The sequence below is a fragment of the Melanotaenia boesemani genome, chromosome 14 (assembly GCF_017639745.1).
Source record: "Melanotaenia boesemani isolate fMelBoe1 chromosome 14, fMelBoe1.pri, whole genome shotgun sequence".
NCBI classification, from domain to species: Eukaryota; Metazoa; Chordata; class Actinopteri; order Atheriniformes; family Melanotaeniidae; genus Melanotaenia; species Melanotaenia boesemani.
In genome coordinates, this window is record NC_055695.1 from 32,966,320 (window position 1) to 32,982,432 (window position 16,113).

A 16,113-nucleotide genomic window follows, 5' to 3' on the forward strand; every position below is an offset into this window, starting at 1 on the left:
AACGTCTCTTTGTGGTTGGTGTGATGTGTGTGTGTACCCCATCCTGTATGTGTGTGTGCTTCTATCAAAGCAAAGACGTTTGTGTGAGTATTTGTGTGCCCGTTAGTGCCAGCAGGCCACGTACCTTGCATCAGACACCATGCTTCACATGCTTGAAAATATCTGCATCTGATTGTGTGATTTTGTGTGTGTTTCTTAGTGTGTGTCTGTGAGTGTGTTTGGTGTATGTGCTGTGTCCCCTTTTCTCTGTGAAGGACAGAGTTGTGATGAAAGTAAAATGACCATGGCTGGTGTCACATATTCAATAAAATAGTCATCTACACTCATAAAAAAACAAGGACACTACATCGCCCACACACAACTATGAATTACTGCTGTTTGCCGCACACCTCACACACAAAATTTTATCAGTGATGCTGACTAACTAAAAAACCATCAGAGTACACCCAGTCTATGTCCACCCAGAGAAAAACTGGCTCTAAAAGTTGTGGCACAATTTCAGAAAAATGTTCCTTAGCATTAAATTGTGAAGACTGAAGACCCCAACATCTACAGTGGAGGAATCTCTGTGTGCATGGGACAAGGCTGGATGCTGGTGATCTTCTGCATTAAAAGTCATTCTCTACTGGTAATCACTGCATGGACTCAGGAAAACACCCAGAAATCACTGTAAACACAGTTCACCCTGAAATCCACCAATGCAGGTTAAAGCTCCATTATGAAGAAAAGAAGCCAGATGTGAACAGGATCCAGAACCAGCACCGTCTTCTCCGGACCAAAGCTCATTTAAAATGCTCTGAGGCAAAGTGGGAACCTGTCCTGTGGCCAGATGGATGAAGATGTGGAAGTTCTGCAGACTACAGAGGAGACGGAGCAGCTAGATTCACTGCATTACGTGATGCTGTTGTTTTGTTGTTTTCATTTACAATAAATGTTGTGAAACCACTGAATTGTGATGTTTGACTGACTTCTGTGATGTCAAAGTCAGATGAAATGCGAGATGACCTTTCAGAGGTTGCTTCACACAGATGGGATACGTATCCGTCCTAGGACCACATATGAAAGTGGCCTGGGTCGGATTTAAAAAACGAGATTTGAGCCATTCAGACTGTCATGAAAAAATCAGATATGAGTCACTAAAGGAAAAAAAAGGAATTGAGCTGCAGTGTGAACGGAAACCTAAGTAGGTCTGAACCAGTCGAAGGCAGCGGCTTGAACGCCTCCACAACACTCGAAATGGGAAACAATGTGCTGTGATCCACCGTATGAAAGGCAGCGGTGAGGTCCAATAAAACTAAAATAACATCATCTCCAGAGTCTGTGGCTAAAAGAACGTCATTAAAAACCTTTGGTATGAAGATACTAAAACCAGACTGACACACCTCAAAAATATTATTTGCCTCCGGAAACTCTTTCAACTGCATATCAGCTGTTTTCTCTTTTATAAATAAAAGGAAGCTTCCATCAGCAGGACTTCAGGAACGTCACTGAGCTGCCTGCACTTTGAACATCTGATATGTCATTTATGTTGTACTGGAGATAAAATAGAGCTAGATGAGATTTGCACATCATTGCAAAAATTTGTTTGTGTGTGTGTGTGTGTTTGTTTGTGTACACCGTTTACATTTGTGATTAATCATATTGCTACATGCAAAATTCAATGAAATTCAGTTAAAGTAGTTAAAATCACTTCTCCACATACCGTTGCACAAATATTTATGAGAACTTAGTTGATATGCTCTCTGTAAATAAAATACGTAGCTTAATGGAAAATGTTTTGCTTTTCTTGCAGTTTTTTTGCATCTAGGTGATCGTGTGTGTTAGTTTTCTTTCTTAAAAACTGTGTGTTTGTGTTTGTGTGTCCAGCTTTCCCTGTTATCTGAGTTGGGTTTTGGAGGCGTTCTGGTCTACATTGACCCCTGTGACGCCCCCCTCAGCCACCACACATGGCATCAAGCCTTCAGAGTTACACTGAATCCTGGAGGAAACCCTGCCGCCGGTGAGTGATGAAACTTATTTATGGAAAATCCATTTAAGGTATCATAAAACATGAGTAATAGTAATAAGAATTTAATTCCAGACAGTAGAAAAATAAATAGAAACTATCCCTGGCCCGAAATGAACAGACCTAAAGTTAAAGAGTCATTTTAAGTACATTAATCAGCAGCTCCGGCTGTTCTCTCATTAAGAGTCTACATCATGAACGTTTGAAGACCTGACATGTCTGTCTCAGCTGATGGCGTGGAGGCGTGACCTGCCCGGCTGGCCACGCCTCCAGGATACCGACAGCTGACAGAGATGTCACGACACACTTTGGATGACGTTTCTGAAGAAGACTGAACTTCCTGTCGAAACATGTCAAAGTAAAATCACAACTCCTTAAAAAAAGTCATCAGTCCTTTAATTACTCATAGTTAATGCTTTAATGTCCCTCCACTAGTATATAAATATAAAGATATGTAGATTTATAAAAGCAGGGTGTTTCAAGCAAAGATTTTCAATAATTGACATGACAACTTTTATAATGCAGGTTTGCTGTGGGACTGAAACACCTTGATGTTCCCTTCAATCCCAAATCAGAATAAGAATGCTGAGAATAGTAAATGGAAACAGGCTAAACATTAATACATGCTTTGTTTTATTTATTCATTTATTTTTTTTATTCTATGTCATTACGATATTAAATAAGCATCAGAATTTTTTATTTTATTTAAATCTATTTCTTAATCTGAGATATGCAACAGTTTCACAGTGAAGGAAAAGAAATCTGGAATAAGGACAATTTAGGATGAGATATAAAACGATGTGATTTTTTTTTTTAAGCAGATGATGTAAACAGGTGGTTCATAATCATTTGTAGAAATGCAGTGTCTATGCATTACAGAGAGGACTGCATAAAGATCCACTGCTCACATCACAGTCATGCACTGTTATATTAACATGTTTAAACTGACATGAAAAACTAGCCGGTAAAACCTTCAAGTTTCCAGTCACCTCAGAGATGGTTTCCATCTGTTACCCTGGACATAAAAAGTGTGCAGAACTTTATAAAGTCAACCTGAAAGGGAAAGTGGAAGAAAAAACAGCAGCACCCGCTTTCTTTCTTCAGTTTTGATTATCATTTTTGTCTTTATGTTTTCAGAGAGAGTAACTGATGTGAAGTTAGCTTTGAGGTGCCGAATAGGACAGCATGCATTTTTAACTCCCACACACACCTCTGAAATCATGCATTTACTATGATAATCAATTGCACCTACACATGAAATCAACTCACATATGCACACAAGCAATGTCTCACATATAAACTAGTAAATATACACACATGCATACTACTAAACCCCCCCCCCCCCCCCCCCCCCCCCCCACACACACACACATACAAGACACCCCATACCCGTTTCAATCAGTGGTAACAGCACTGTATACGAGAGGTTATACAGGTGTATTTGTGACCTGACACTGGTTTGATTGAGAACTTCTATGGTAGAAAAACCAGTCAGTGAGCACTGATAAGTGATTCCACACATTCAATTAACCAAAAAAAAAACAAAACAAAACAAAAAAAAAAAAACGACAGCATGGTGCAAATGCTAAGATACGAATAAAAATGTGTCCACCGACGCTTCAGACATTCAAGATGACCCTGATGGACCCGTCTGTGGGCTCAGAAACCTGCCGAGGTTCAAATTATACACAATGAAAACTACACGTTGAGTTCTTTCTCTTTAGATAGAGTGAAAGAAGTGGAAATTGAACATATTTGGTTTAAATTAATGTAACATCCACAAGAACACGAATGAATTTATTACAGGGTATTGTGTGCTGTTAATAAATATATATTCAGTTAAACATTTGTTTTAAACCAGACTGTTCATTATTAATTTTTTACTCAATTTAATGCTGAATATGGAAGAATAGTGTATTTAAGCAGCACTTCACTATTGAATCTTGTCCAGACATGAATCTTACTCACATTTTGTACCTTGGCCTCAGTCAGAGGACAATATATCTCTCCGTATGTCTCTGCCTCTTTTCTACTGTATTTAAATCACCCTCCCAAGACAGACGGCCTCTCTGACCCCCAGTCTTGTCCCCACTTCCTGTTTTTATGCCTGGTCTGGTCAATAGGGAGGTGTCATTACCGCTCAAGTATCTTTAGTCCTTGTAACAGTCCCTGTACCACAGCGGTAAGACCCAGCAGAACCTCAGCAGATGTCTGGACTGCTGTGTGAGCATGTGTGGAGTGTGTTTCTGAACGTGTGTGTTGGAGTGTATGTAAGTGGAAGAGAGAGACAGATGCTTGCTGTCTGGTCTCTTACCAAGTGCAATGCTCTCAGGTCCGCAGTGCTAATAGAGCTCACAAGAACAGAGGATATGAAAGGACACCTCATTACTCATAACAGCCAGATTTTATTCAACTGCCAAAGACTGTCCGGATAGAGCGCCTGTTTCTTTTGTTTTGTTTGTTTTACAGATAACACATACAACCCCGGGCAGATTTACATGTTACTGTATTAGAAGATGGCAAAAAACATGTAAAGAATACACTAAAACAATTAAAAAATGATGTTTTGATACTGGCTGACTTTGAAGTATGCAGTTTCAAGCCCCTTGTTTGTGAAAGTAAGATGGAGAGATGCCTGATCCACAAACTCGCCACATTCTATCACACTTCACAAGCTAAACAGGCTATACTCAGAACGATGATCCACCTCCACAAAAGTCTAAAAATAATAAACAATAGGTCTGATCTTCTAGATTGACATGAATTTTCTCCTTTATCAAGGAAACCCCAGCCTTCACCTCCATCTTCTATCCCTTCCCATGGGTCTCTCCATACCGCTGTTCACAACTCCTGCCCCCCTCTCTGTCCATCCCTCTACATCCTCGCCAGCATTGTGGGGGGGCCTCATATTGTTCAAAGAAAACTGAACCTTTGGGATCCAGCACTGAGTGCCCACAGTCAACTTGCCTTTGCCCCCTTTTCTTCCCGACTATGCTGATAATTGGTAACTCCATAATCAGCGACATCTAGTCCTTTAATGCAGCTACACACTACTTCCCTGGGGCCATGGCCCCTGACATCATAGCGAAGCTCCCGCATCTCCGGCACACATTGCCATCCTCTATCCAAAGAAAAACAGTTCATGTGGGAACAAATGACACAACCTTCAAACAGTTTAACTGACCATAACCAACATGATCTGCTTAACCTCAAACAACTTTGGCAAGTCCTTCTTCATAAGTGGCCCAATTCCCACTCTATGTCATGGTTCTGAATGTTTCAGCAGATTTCTAGGTGTCCACCCCTGGCTCCAGTCTGCATGTAGGGCGCAAAATGTCCAGTTCATTGACAACTGCAATTTAATCTAGAATTGTTCTTCATTTTTCAAGACAGGTGGTATTCATCCAAAGCAGCTGGGTAGTTGCATGCTGGCGGCTAACATACTGTAAATTACTGCACATATGTATGACTGTTTTCCTCCACATACCGATCAACCCCTGTGCCCTCTTCTTCTTCTACTGTCTCAACTCAGTACTGTCTCCAATGAGATTGCCCCCTTCAGGCCTCGACTGTCATTAATAGGTTTTCCTGCCCAGAATAGCCAGTCTATTGTGACTGACAGGGGGCCGCGGCCATACAGCGATTTTAATGCTGCAGATAAGAACAATCTTTAAACACAGTGTGCCACCTACTACCCTGTTTGCACTTCTTAATGTTAGATCTCTTATCAATAAGACTTTTATCATTAATGTTTTTATAATTTCTCACAGGCTTAATTGTGTTTTTACTGAGACATGGCTTGATGTAACTGGTAGCAAGGAACTAATTGAAGCATCTCCTCCCAGCTTTTCAGTTTATGAATGTGTATGTGCATGGGTGAATGTGACGTACATGTAAAGCACTTTGGGTGAAAGTGCTATAAGTACAGACCATTTACTGTTTTCATCTCTACATTGTTGAAGGAGGACATCAGGGGTGGTGGGGTTGCTGCTACATTCTCTGATAATATATCCAGCAAAAATGTCTTCTTTGGTAGCTACTCTTTAAGTACTTTGCCTTCATTATAAAATTTGAATATCCCTGTCTAGTACTTACAGTTTATCATCCACAAAAATGGCTTTGTGGGAGAATTTGCTGAGCTATTATCTAAGATCTGTTGAACATGACTCTGTCCTTATCGCCGGTGATTTCAACATTTATATTGAGAACATCTCAGATCATTTTGCCAACCAGTTTACCGACATGTCAACGTTTGATCTCACACAGTTGGCCCTACTCACAGTCAGGGTCATGCTCTTGACCTAGTCATCTCTAAAGGCCTTGATTTAACTATAAACTCCATTCTAGATGTTGGGATGTCAGATCATCTCTGTATTTGTTATACCTCTGACCACCATACATCAACCTAGACTATAATCAGTTAAAAGATGCTGTATGCATGCAGACACATCCAACAAATTTATTTTGAAATGTACTAGCAGGGTACAGTCTGTTTTTAATCTCAGTTGTCTTTATGTTTTTAATCTCAGCGTCTTTATGTGACAACTTAGTAAATACTTTTAACCAGACTGTGACATGAATTTTTGATGATATTGTTCCACTCGAAATAAAGAAATCTCTAAGTAAGTTAAAAGCACCATGGAGGAAGATATAAAGTGTGAAAGTACTAAAAAGAGCCTGTCATAAGTCTGAACGGAAATGGCGTTCAGACTTACTTTCAGAGAACATTTCAGCAAATATAACATGAAAATACAAAGATGTAGACAGCAAAATTTTTCTCAAATTATAGCTGAAAATCTCCATAATTCCATGTTTCTGTTTAGTACAAGGCCAGTCCCTTCTGAGCTCTACTTCTCAGGAAAATGCAGTGAATTTGCCTCTTACTGATCTCAACGTTGCCGACATTAGAAACAATATTGTGGCTTCATGTGCTGATAAAACTCATTACTCCACAACTCCATAGTGCCATACTGCCATCACTCTTTCTAATTTTAGCCCTTTACAAAACCATGACGTTCAAAATGTGGTAAATAAGTTAAGCTCTGCAACTTGATGCTGTACCTACCAAGATTTTTAATGGTCTGGTAGAAGATGTGCTTGAAATTGTTAATACTTTGCTGCTCTCTGGACTTTTCCAACTGTTTTTAAACATGCTTTTGTGACACTGTTGTTAAAAAAAGGCCCAACCAAGATCCACTTGTTATCAATTATTACAGGCCCATTTCAAATGTTCGATTCATTTGGAAAATTCTAGAAAAAGTTGCTTTTGACGCTATGGACCATTGTATCCTGCTTCAGCGCCTTGAGCAATGTGTATGCCTCAAAGGCACTGCTCTAAGCTGGCTTTCTTCCTACCTAACCTGTAGTTCCTACTCTGTTTTGGTTGGTGACTTTAAATCCGACAAAGTTAGCAGTTCATACGGTGTTCCCCAAGCGTCTGTTCTTGGCCCTCTTTTGTTCAATCTGTACATGGTTCCACTTGGTTGCATAAACCCAGCGAGCATGTAAAAAACTTAGAGCGAACCGGATTCCTTTTTCCTAATTTTTGAGCGTTTGGCCGACGCACCTAAGTGGGACAGTTCTGCGTGCACTCTGCTGTTGCAGTGCGTTCTTGTGGGCCGCGCTCAGGAGGCGTTTTCTGCACTGTCCTCGTCAGATAGCCAGGATTATGTTAAGGTGAAGGCAGCTGTTTTACAAGCTTATGAGCTGGTGCCTGAAGCATACCGACAGCGGTTTCGGTCGTGCAGAAAGGCCACTGGGCAGAGCTACCTCGAGTTCGCTCGGGATTTGAGGTTGCACTTCACGCGCTGGTGCTCGGCTGTGAAAGTTGCAGATTTTGAGCAGCTTTGTGAGTTGGTTCTCTTGGAGCAGCTAAAGGATTCAGTGCCGAATGCGATGGCAACTTACATACGTGAACAAAAGGCTGAGACGGCAGCTGTGGCCGCGGCACTGGCGGATGATTATGTTTTGACGCACAAGTCCCAGTTTGTATATGGTGATGGGCATTATACGGGTATAGAATAGAATAGAATAGAATAGAATAGAATAGAAATACTTTATTAATACCTTTGGAGAGTCCTCAGGGAAATTTGGGTACCAGCAGCAATACAACACCAACAGTAAAGCAGGACAAGGACAAGACACAATATGTACAGGTACAAAGCAAACAGAGGCAACAAGGTGCAAGAAAAGCACAAATAGAATGCAATAAATAACAATAAGATAAGTTAAATAAAACAAAATAAACAAGCATTGCACACAGTAGAGGTGGTACAGATTCCCAGTTCACTATTGCACGTATAAGTTATAGCAACTGTTTGTATGGGTTATTGTGCATGTGTTGTATCAGGCGGACTGCACACCTCCCTCTCCCCCCTCCTTCTCCCCCTCCTGCCTAATGCAGATTGTACAGTTTGATGGCTCGGGGGACAAAGGAGTCTCTGAGCCGGTTGGTCCTACTCTTGGGGAGGAGCACCCTGTTACTGGTCAGGCTTCTCTGTGCACTGATGACAGTGTGCAGAGGGTGTCTGGCATCATTCACAATAGCCAGTAGTTTTTTTAGTGTTCTCCTCTCTGCCACTGTCACCAGGGAGTCCAGCTTCATGCCAACCACAGAGCCCGCCCGCCTGATGAGTTTTTCCAGCCTGTTAGCACACCTTTTTGTCATGTTACCCTGTTGCCATGTTAAGGGTAGTGGGCGTGGTGAGCACGGAGCTGCGTCCGTGCATCGTTGTGATGTGCCTCTTGATTGGCGTGATGGGGGTGACGTGTGTAACTACTGCCGTGAGACAGGACACTGGAAGGGGGACTGTCCAGTGTTGAAATCCAAGGATAGAATTTCGGAAGTGAGTGTGAAACCGGCCACATTGGCTGTGCCTGTTACCTGTGCTGTACAGTCTGACTGTGAGGGCTGTGAGGGTCTGTCTTGTGTGAGCCCCGCGTGATGGCATCGTATGCTCCTTTTATTAGGGATGGTTTTCTGTCGTTGGCCCTGTTAAGATTTTGAGGGACACCGGGTCGTACGATTCTTTTGTGGTGTGCTCGGTTTTGCCGTTTTCTTCCAGCACTGCCACAGGTGATTACATTTTGAGTCAAGGCATGGGTTTGACGGTGTTGCCTATTCCGTTACGTAAAATGAAGTTGGAATGTGAGCTTGTGCAGGGTGAAGTGTCTGTTGGTGTGCGGCCAGCGTTGCCAATAGATGGAGTTCATTTCATTCTGGGCAATGGCTTGGCATGTAGCCGTGTCTGCTCAGATGCTCCTCTCTTACTGCGCGAAGCTGGTTTTCCTGTCTGTGACAGTGACATATCTGTATCAGCCTCACCTGTGGTTACGCTGTCTTCGTCTGCTGCTGGGAGTAGTTTGTCTCCACCTCCTGAAGTGTTTTCGGTTTGTGCAGTTATACGTGCCGTGCGTAAAGCTAAATTGGATGCTGTCCCTGACCATGTTGACGTTGCTTTGTCTGTGGCAGACTTTCCTCTGAATGTGTCTCATGAGGAGTTGGTCCGAGAGCAGCAAACTGATCCCTCTCTGACGGTTGCTTTTGGTCTTGCTGTCCCTGCAGCGGATATAGCGAGCATGGCTCGTGGATACTTTGTGCAGAATGATTTGTTGTTCTGGAAGTGGACGTCCTTGAGTGACTGCGTCCGTTACGTTGTTTTTCAACTGGTGGTTCCATCTAAATTTCGCACTGCTGTCCTTGGACTCTGGTCACCCGGGTGTACGTAAAACCTGTTTGGGTCTTTGCAAATAATTTCTCTGGCCGAGGGTTAAGACCGATGTGTCTGCATTCCTTAGAACATGCCATGTGTGCCCGAAAATTAGGAAATTGATTTATGACCGTAGAGCAGAGCGCCATGTATTTCATCCCGGCGGCCGGGTGCTCGCTCTTACGCCTGTGGTGGATTCTCCTTTTCAGGCAAAATCCTCTGGTCCTTCCATTGTGTCTGCGCCACTTTCTGATTTGACTTGTGTAATTGCGACCCTTGGCAGAAGAAGGTCCACTCAACTCTGTCATGTGAATCTTTTGACACCTTGTTGTCGGCGTGCTCCAGATGGGAGTGTTGCGTTTTTGGGTTCTCTGCGTCCCGCTCTGGCTATTTCCTCTGCTGTTGGGCAGGGAGGCGGTGTTTTAGAGCCGGGCGGCAGCTTATTATGTGGTCGTTTGAAAAACTCAGAGTCCTTGACTGACGTGGACCATTTGTTGTCCCGTCTGTCTGGGTCCAACGCGGTGAGTTGTCCAGGTTGATTGATGAATCCTGTGTTTTGTTGGGGATGTTCCATCTCGTACCACCTGGATAGCGCACCTGTAGAATAGCCAATGGTTCATTGTTGGGTTTTGTTTGCCCTGTTTCTCGCTTTCTCTTCTCCTCTAGGCGCCAGAGTGGTTGGGGATGGCGGAGCACGGGTAGATTTGTGGTGCTGGTGGTGCTGGTGGCTTCATTTTGGGTCATTTTGCACATTGGGTATTTCGTTCTGATGTTTTGTCACTTTTTGTTTCGGTGATTCTTGGGGAGAATCCCCATCTTTATGGGGGGGGTCACGGCCCTGTCTTCTCTGTGGCCGTGTTCTTTAATTATGTGTGTGTGCAGGTGAAGCTGGAGTGTCCTGGCTGTGCGTGCGTGCGTCAAGGGCCGACGCACTGCACGTATAAAAGACCCGTCTACGGCTGGCTCAGGGGCGCTCTCCATTTCCAGGCCGCACCTGCGCCTGCTGCACCTTGTCATTTGCTTTGCTTTTGGTTTAGTTTTACACCATACAACACTGCACTCATTATATCCTTTCAGACAACCATGCACGCAGCTACACTTCTGATTTTGCAGACAGTCATATCCCATGGTTTGGGTTAATCTTTCGTTAATAAATACTCCTGATTGGTTTTATTGGATTGTTTGGCGTGCTTTTGTTACAGCCGTGAGCCGGGTTGTGACAATAGAGTTGATAATTCTTTACTTCTGAAGAAATGTGAACATTATAGTTTAAGAGGGGTTGTACAACTTTGGTTAAGGACTTATTTAAATAAAAGGTTTCAATACGTACAAATGAATCACACTAAATCATTTTTAAGAAGAGTAATATGTGGTGTTCCACAAGGATCAGTATTGGAACCAAAGTTAGAGTAGAAAGGGAGTTGATGGTGTTAAAAACATGGTTTGATTTAAATAGGTTATCACTTAATGAAAACAAGACTGAATTCATGGTTTTTGGAGGCGGTAGGGTTCATCATGAAATCAAGCTATACTTAAATGGAGTTTAAATTGAACAAGTCTACAAAACAAAGTTTTTGGGAATAATTATTGATCATAAGCTATGTTAGAAGCAGATTAGATTAAGCAAAAATTATCCATGTCTATGGCAATACTTCATAAAACAACAATTATTAAATACGAATTGCTTTATTGTTTCATACAATTCACTCATAATGCCTTATATGTCATATGGTGTTTAAATATGGGGAAGCGTATATAAAACGTTATAAAACTTTGGAAAAATGCTATTAGGATAATAAAAAAAAAAACAGGCTATTATGAATCAGCCTATAAACTTTTCATACATTGTAATGTCTTAAAATTTTGTATTTTCAAAAATGATGGAGATTGTTTTTCGAGTGCTGAATGATAAAGTTCCAAGTGGCATTACATCTTCTTTTACACATAGAAGGAAATATCAGTTTGAGAGGACTATTTATGTTTAAGATTTGTAAAGTAAGGACAAATGTGGAAAAAAAATGCGTCAAATTATAGAACGGAGTAAGTCCTGAACTGAAATTGTAGCTCTCTGATTTAGTTTAGAAAGAGTTTAAAAATGAAAATAATCAACGATTACATGATGATTGTGTGACAAGAATGATTTGTGGATGACTACAAACTATGTGTTTATTTAAAGAAATCGTTTAAGTTTATAAGTAGTATGTTGCGGGATCATCTCTAATTAACATTTAATTAAATGAGGGATAACACTAAGATAGACATATATAAGCTATGAGCTTCAGCCGAGCCCTTCTTTGGTTTTTAAATTGTACATAATTGATGAGGTTAAATTTGACTGTGTATACTTAACCAAAATAAAGAAAGATGATGAGATGATGATCCTATATGCTTATTGTTCTTCTGTTATGTGAAACAGTTTTCTAAGGAAGGTTTAAAATGCTGTACATGTGAAATTAGAGTTGCTGAAATATTGCAGCCTATTTGAAATATTTCCTTAACAAGTCGAGCAGAAATGTTGATTATTTCCTGTGATGTCCTACATGGTAAAAGTGTGACTCATTCATAAGTGCCTCTTGTATGGGTCAAATGGGAAGATATTTTTTCCTTAAATGAATGGCTGGTGTAATCAACACCCAGCTGATTACAGCCACTTGCCTTTCTTCAGCTCAGTCTTTAAAGCAGGCATGTCAAACTGGTCCAGCAAAGGGCCGTGTGGCTGCAGGTTTTTGTTCCAACCAAGCAGCAGCACACCAGATTTGACTGATTCAATCAACTGATCTCAGTCTTCAGACAGCTGATTGGTCAAACTGTGTGCTCTTGGCTGGCTGGAACAAAAACCTGCAGCCACACGGCCCTTTGCTGGACCAGTTTGACATGCCTGCTTTAAAGACTTATGACAGAGTTGAGAGGAAAATTAGATCTATTAGCAGCACACAATGAGCTTGACCATTAGTCTGTTCATTTTCTTCAAGATGATGCTAATTTAAAGTAATACAAATGTTTTTTCCCCCCAAGTGTGATCACATGATGCTGCTGTATAAAGTATGCCTTTTACAGTCTGTTTTGAACATTAAGGAAGCCTCACTGCGTCTCCTGGTGGTAAAACGGAGAACACGAGCAGTTCAGGGTGGGCCAGTACTTCTCATATCCGCTTATTCAAAACTGTGACTTGCAGAATAATGAAATGTAGGCCAGTTTTTGTCCTGGAGACAGAGGCACAGTCTGCAGTTTTGTGAAATGTTTGAAAAGCTGTTGTGTTACACCTGTTTTAGGTTGAAACACTTTTAGCTTTTGGGCCCTTGGTGTTTTAGGAGCCTTAAAACACACTCAGTTCTCAGCGGTGTCAACAGTACCTCCCTTTCAAATAGAAAAATAAGCTAGGAGAAGCTGTCAGCAGTGCTCCCATGTGGAAACGCTGCCGGTGGAAGAACTGTTCAAAGTAAATGTAGTTCCACTGTTTGCCAAAGCTCTGCATAATGTTCCCCCAGACTTTCCCCTCCTCCCAGTGTATTGTGTGGACTTTGTTGTTTTTCACTCTCCTCCTCCTTCCTCAGCTTGTTAATTTGAATATTCCTTGTAGTGTTGTACCACTGCTGTGTTGTCATACACAGCTTACCAGGATGTCTACATTAAAACAAATCCTCTGGCATTTCATTCATCTTCCACAGATCAGACGTGTAGAAGGTTTTTCCTGTGCATGGATGCTACTGCAGAGGTTTGCCCACAGTTCCTGTGAGGAGTGTGGAGACAAGGTTTTGCATGCATACAGAACTCAGTAAGACTGATTTCCAGTCAAGTGTTCCATAGATGGGCCCATGTATTAGATATAAAACTTGTGCATGAGTACATGTTTATTTATTTGTTTGTTTATTATTTCATTCCGTTTTTTACATTAGATGTAAATCTGTCAAACGGCTCAGCAAGTACAAGGTGTTTTGTAAAAGCTGTCATGTTCTTCATTTTGTTTGGCATTGTGTTCCAGACATGACTGGCCACCTCGGTAATGGCGGTGCCTCAAGATAGCGCAGCACAGAAAATGGCTGCTGGATTAATCTGTAGCCTGAGATGCACCATGCTGCTGTTGCATTCATTTATTCTTTGAAAAGATGCCACAGCTTGGATTTTCTGGCCTGCTCTACAGTTGCATTGACACTAAAACACTGAGTTAAAGCTAAAGTAGAGCTAACAGAAGAGTAAAAACACGCATGAGTCAACAACATTAAAAACTTTATGTAAGTAGCTAAATCAATATTTGATGGGTTTTTTTTTTTTTGCTGGAAAATCAAGTATCCACAATTTTCCTGCGGCTTCTTCCGGGTTGTGGGCGTGGCCAAAATTTGTGGGCGAAACTTCCGGTTTGAAGCCGCTGTCGCTTGGCAACCGGCGTATTTACTTTACAGTATTATATTTTTAATGGTTCATGATCTTCACTTAAGACATGATGGCGAGATGGGAGCACAGTAAAACAGTGATCAGAAGAGGCGATATATCGTTGCCCATTCCCTCCTCAATTACGGATTGGGAGGATGAGGTAAAGAAGTGGCCGAGAATAACTTATGCTAACATCTTTAGCTACGTAATCAACGCAACGGATTGCGATGGTGAAGCTATGCAAAATATGAAGAGTGCCGAAGCATACCAGTACCTCCACAGCAATAAAGTAGGGCCCGTGTTGATTAGTTGTGTTGGAGAAGACCTGGTGTACCTTAAAGCCAGCGTTGAGCCCAGTCAAGCCCTGACTGTGTCGCACCACCAGGCTTGGGTTTTGGCGGAGCTGTCAGGTGAAATTCAGACAGCGGGTTGTACCTGCATTGCAGGTGCTGGGCGCTCCTGCAGCCACGCTACTGCCATCATGTGGAAGGTTAGTCCAGTGTACAGTACAGGTCATCACAGGGTTCCTACGCATGTTGTAAACTTTGCAAAAAATAAAAATAGAATATCCTCAACAGCGATCCCGTCCCATTGTGATTTGCTGATGAGAACCAATGCCAACTACGTCACATGCGCACAATAGAAAAAAATCGATCACAGACTTCATCATCAAAGCTTTGTTGTTGTTTTTGATGATATTGATTTTCTACATTTTTAGGTGTGGAAAATGGAAACATTTGTATGGAAATATTTATATGGATAGAAACTGTAGATCTGCGGACACGGGCAGTCAACGGGCACTCTGAATTAAGCCACTCGTTTAGTTTCCGCTGGTTGTATGTACAACCACGCACAGCACACGATGTTCCTGAACTCCGGGACATTTCGTTATTTCTCACTTTCTAACAATCGACCGCTAACTTTAGCCCGTAGCTCCCGCCGACCAACTCGAATCTCCCCAGCTAAACAACCGCTACTTCCGGTTGCGACGGAAGTTTCGCCCATAACTGTTGATAATGGCGCCCCCTATGAACCGCTTCAGGAAAATTGTGGATACAGTTTTAAGAACATGCCTGTTTAAGCTGTTTACAGATTCATTAAGTTACAGCTAGAATCTGTCAGTTGGAATCTGTCAGTTGGAATCTGTCCGTTGGAAGTGCGAACTCTACTCATGTTTGCATTCAGAATGAAATAAATAAATCCTTTAAAATAATCCAAAATCATTGCAAATGCAGCATTTTAAACCTATAAAGTGGCAAATTTGATGCCCAAATCTTCATGGCTGAAAGTCAAATTTTAGATAAAAAGAAAAATTTTCTCCTCAGCTTTCGTTTGATGGTCGTTTTGCTTATTCACTCTTCAGTCAGCCGTTTTTCATACGTCAGACATTAACAGAGTTACAGGAACCTGTTATAAACGTGCTTTAGATAATGTTGCCGTATTTACTTTTGGATAGCCTCTGCTCAGCGACGGTCTGGGTGTGCCATCTTGTCTGATGCCATTAGTGTTGCAGATGCTTATTTTGGACGGACTTCCTCTCCTTTTAACAAAGAGGCGAGCTGCCTGAAAGACATGCCGTGCTCCACACTCAGAGGTGAACAGAGAACAAGAGAAAGAGAAAATGAAGTTTTTTTCTGGCACGTTTACCTGGCAGATGCATCGTGTCTTTTTGCCAAGTTGTTGCCCCTGGAAGTGAAGCAGCTTCCTTTTGAATACAGCTATGATGTCTGTGGTTTATCACAGACAGATTTATGTCTGTATCTCTTCTGATGGTCACCATCTTGCTCTCTGGATGTGATCTTTTTTATTTTCTACACCATAATTGCATAATTATATTAATCTTTTGGATGCAGCAGTTCTTTTACATCACTCCTCTGATGCAGCCCAACAATACTTTTTTTCGTATAATTGATTTATAGCTGTGGTTGTGGTTGATTCCTGTATTGAAAATGTAATGAGACATGTTTGAAGCCTTTCCAAACCGTGCATGGTGCTGAGAAATATTCCACAAGAATTATGTTGCACTTG

At 41.7% G+C, this 16,113-nt stretch overlaps 1 protein-coding gene across 2 annotated transcripts in view; it reads left to right on the forward strand.

The window, feature by feature from the left end:
* The window catches only part of LOC121652648 (inactive N-acetylated-alpha-linked acidic dipeptidase-like protein 2), a 613,163-nt gene that overhangs the window by 293,409 nt on the left and 303,641 nt on the right, over positions 1-16,113 (forward strand). For both annotated transcript variants that reach the window (XM_042005529.1, XM_042005530.1), the window contains one exon: positions 1,867-1,999. In XM_042005529.1, the coding sequence (XP_041861463.1) occupies positions 1,867-1,999 (133 nt within the window). The remainder of the gene's footprint in view (positions 1-1,866; positions 2,000-16,113) is intronic.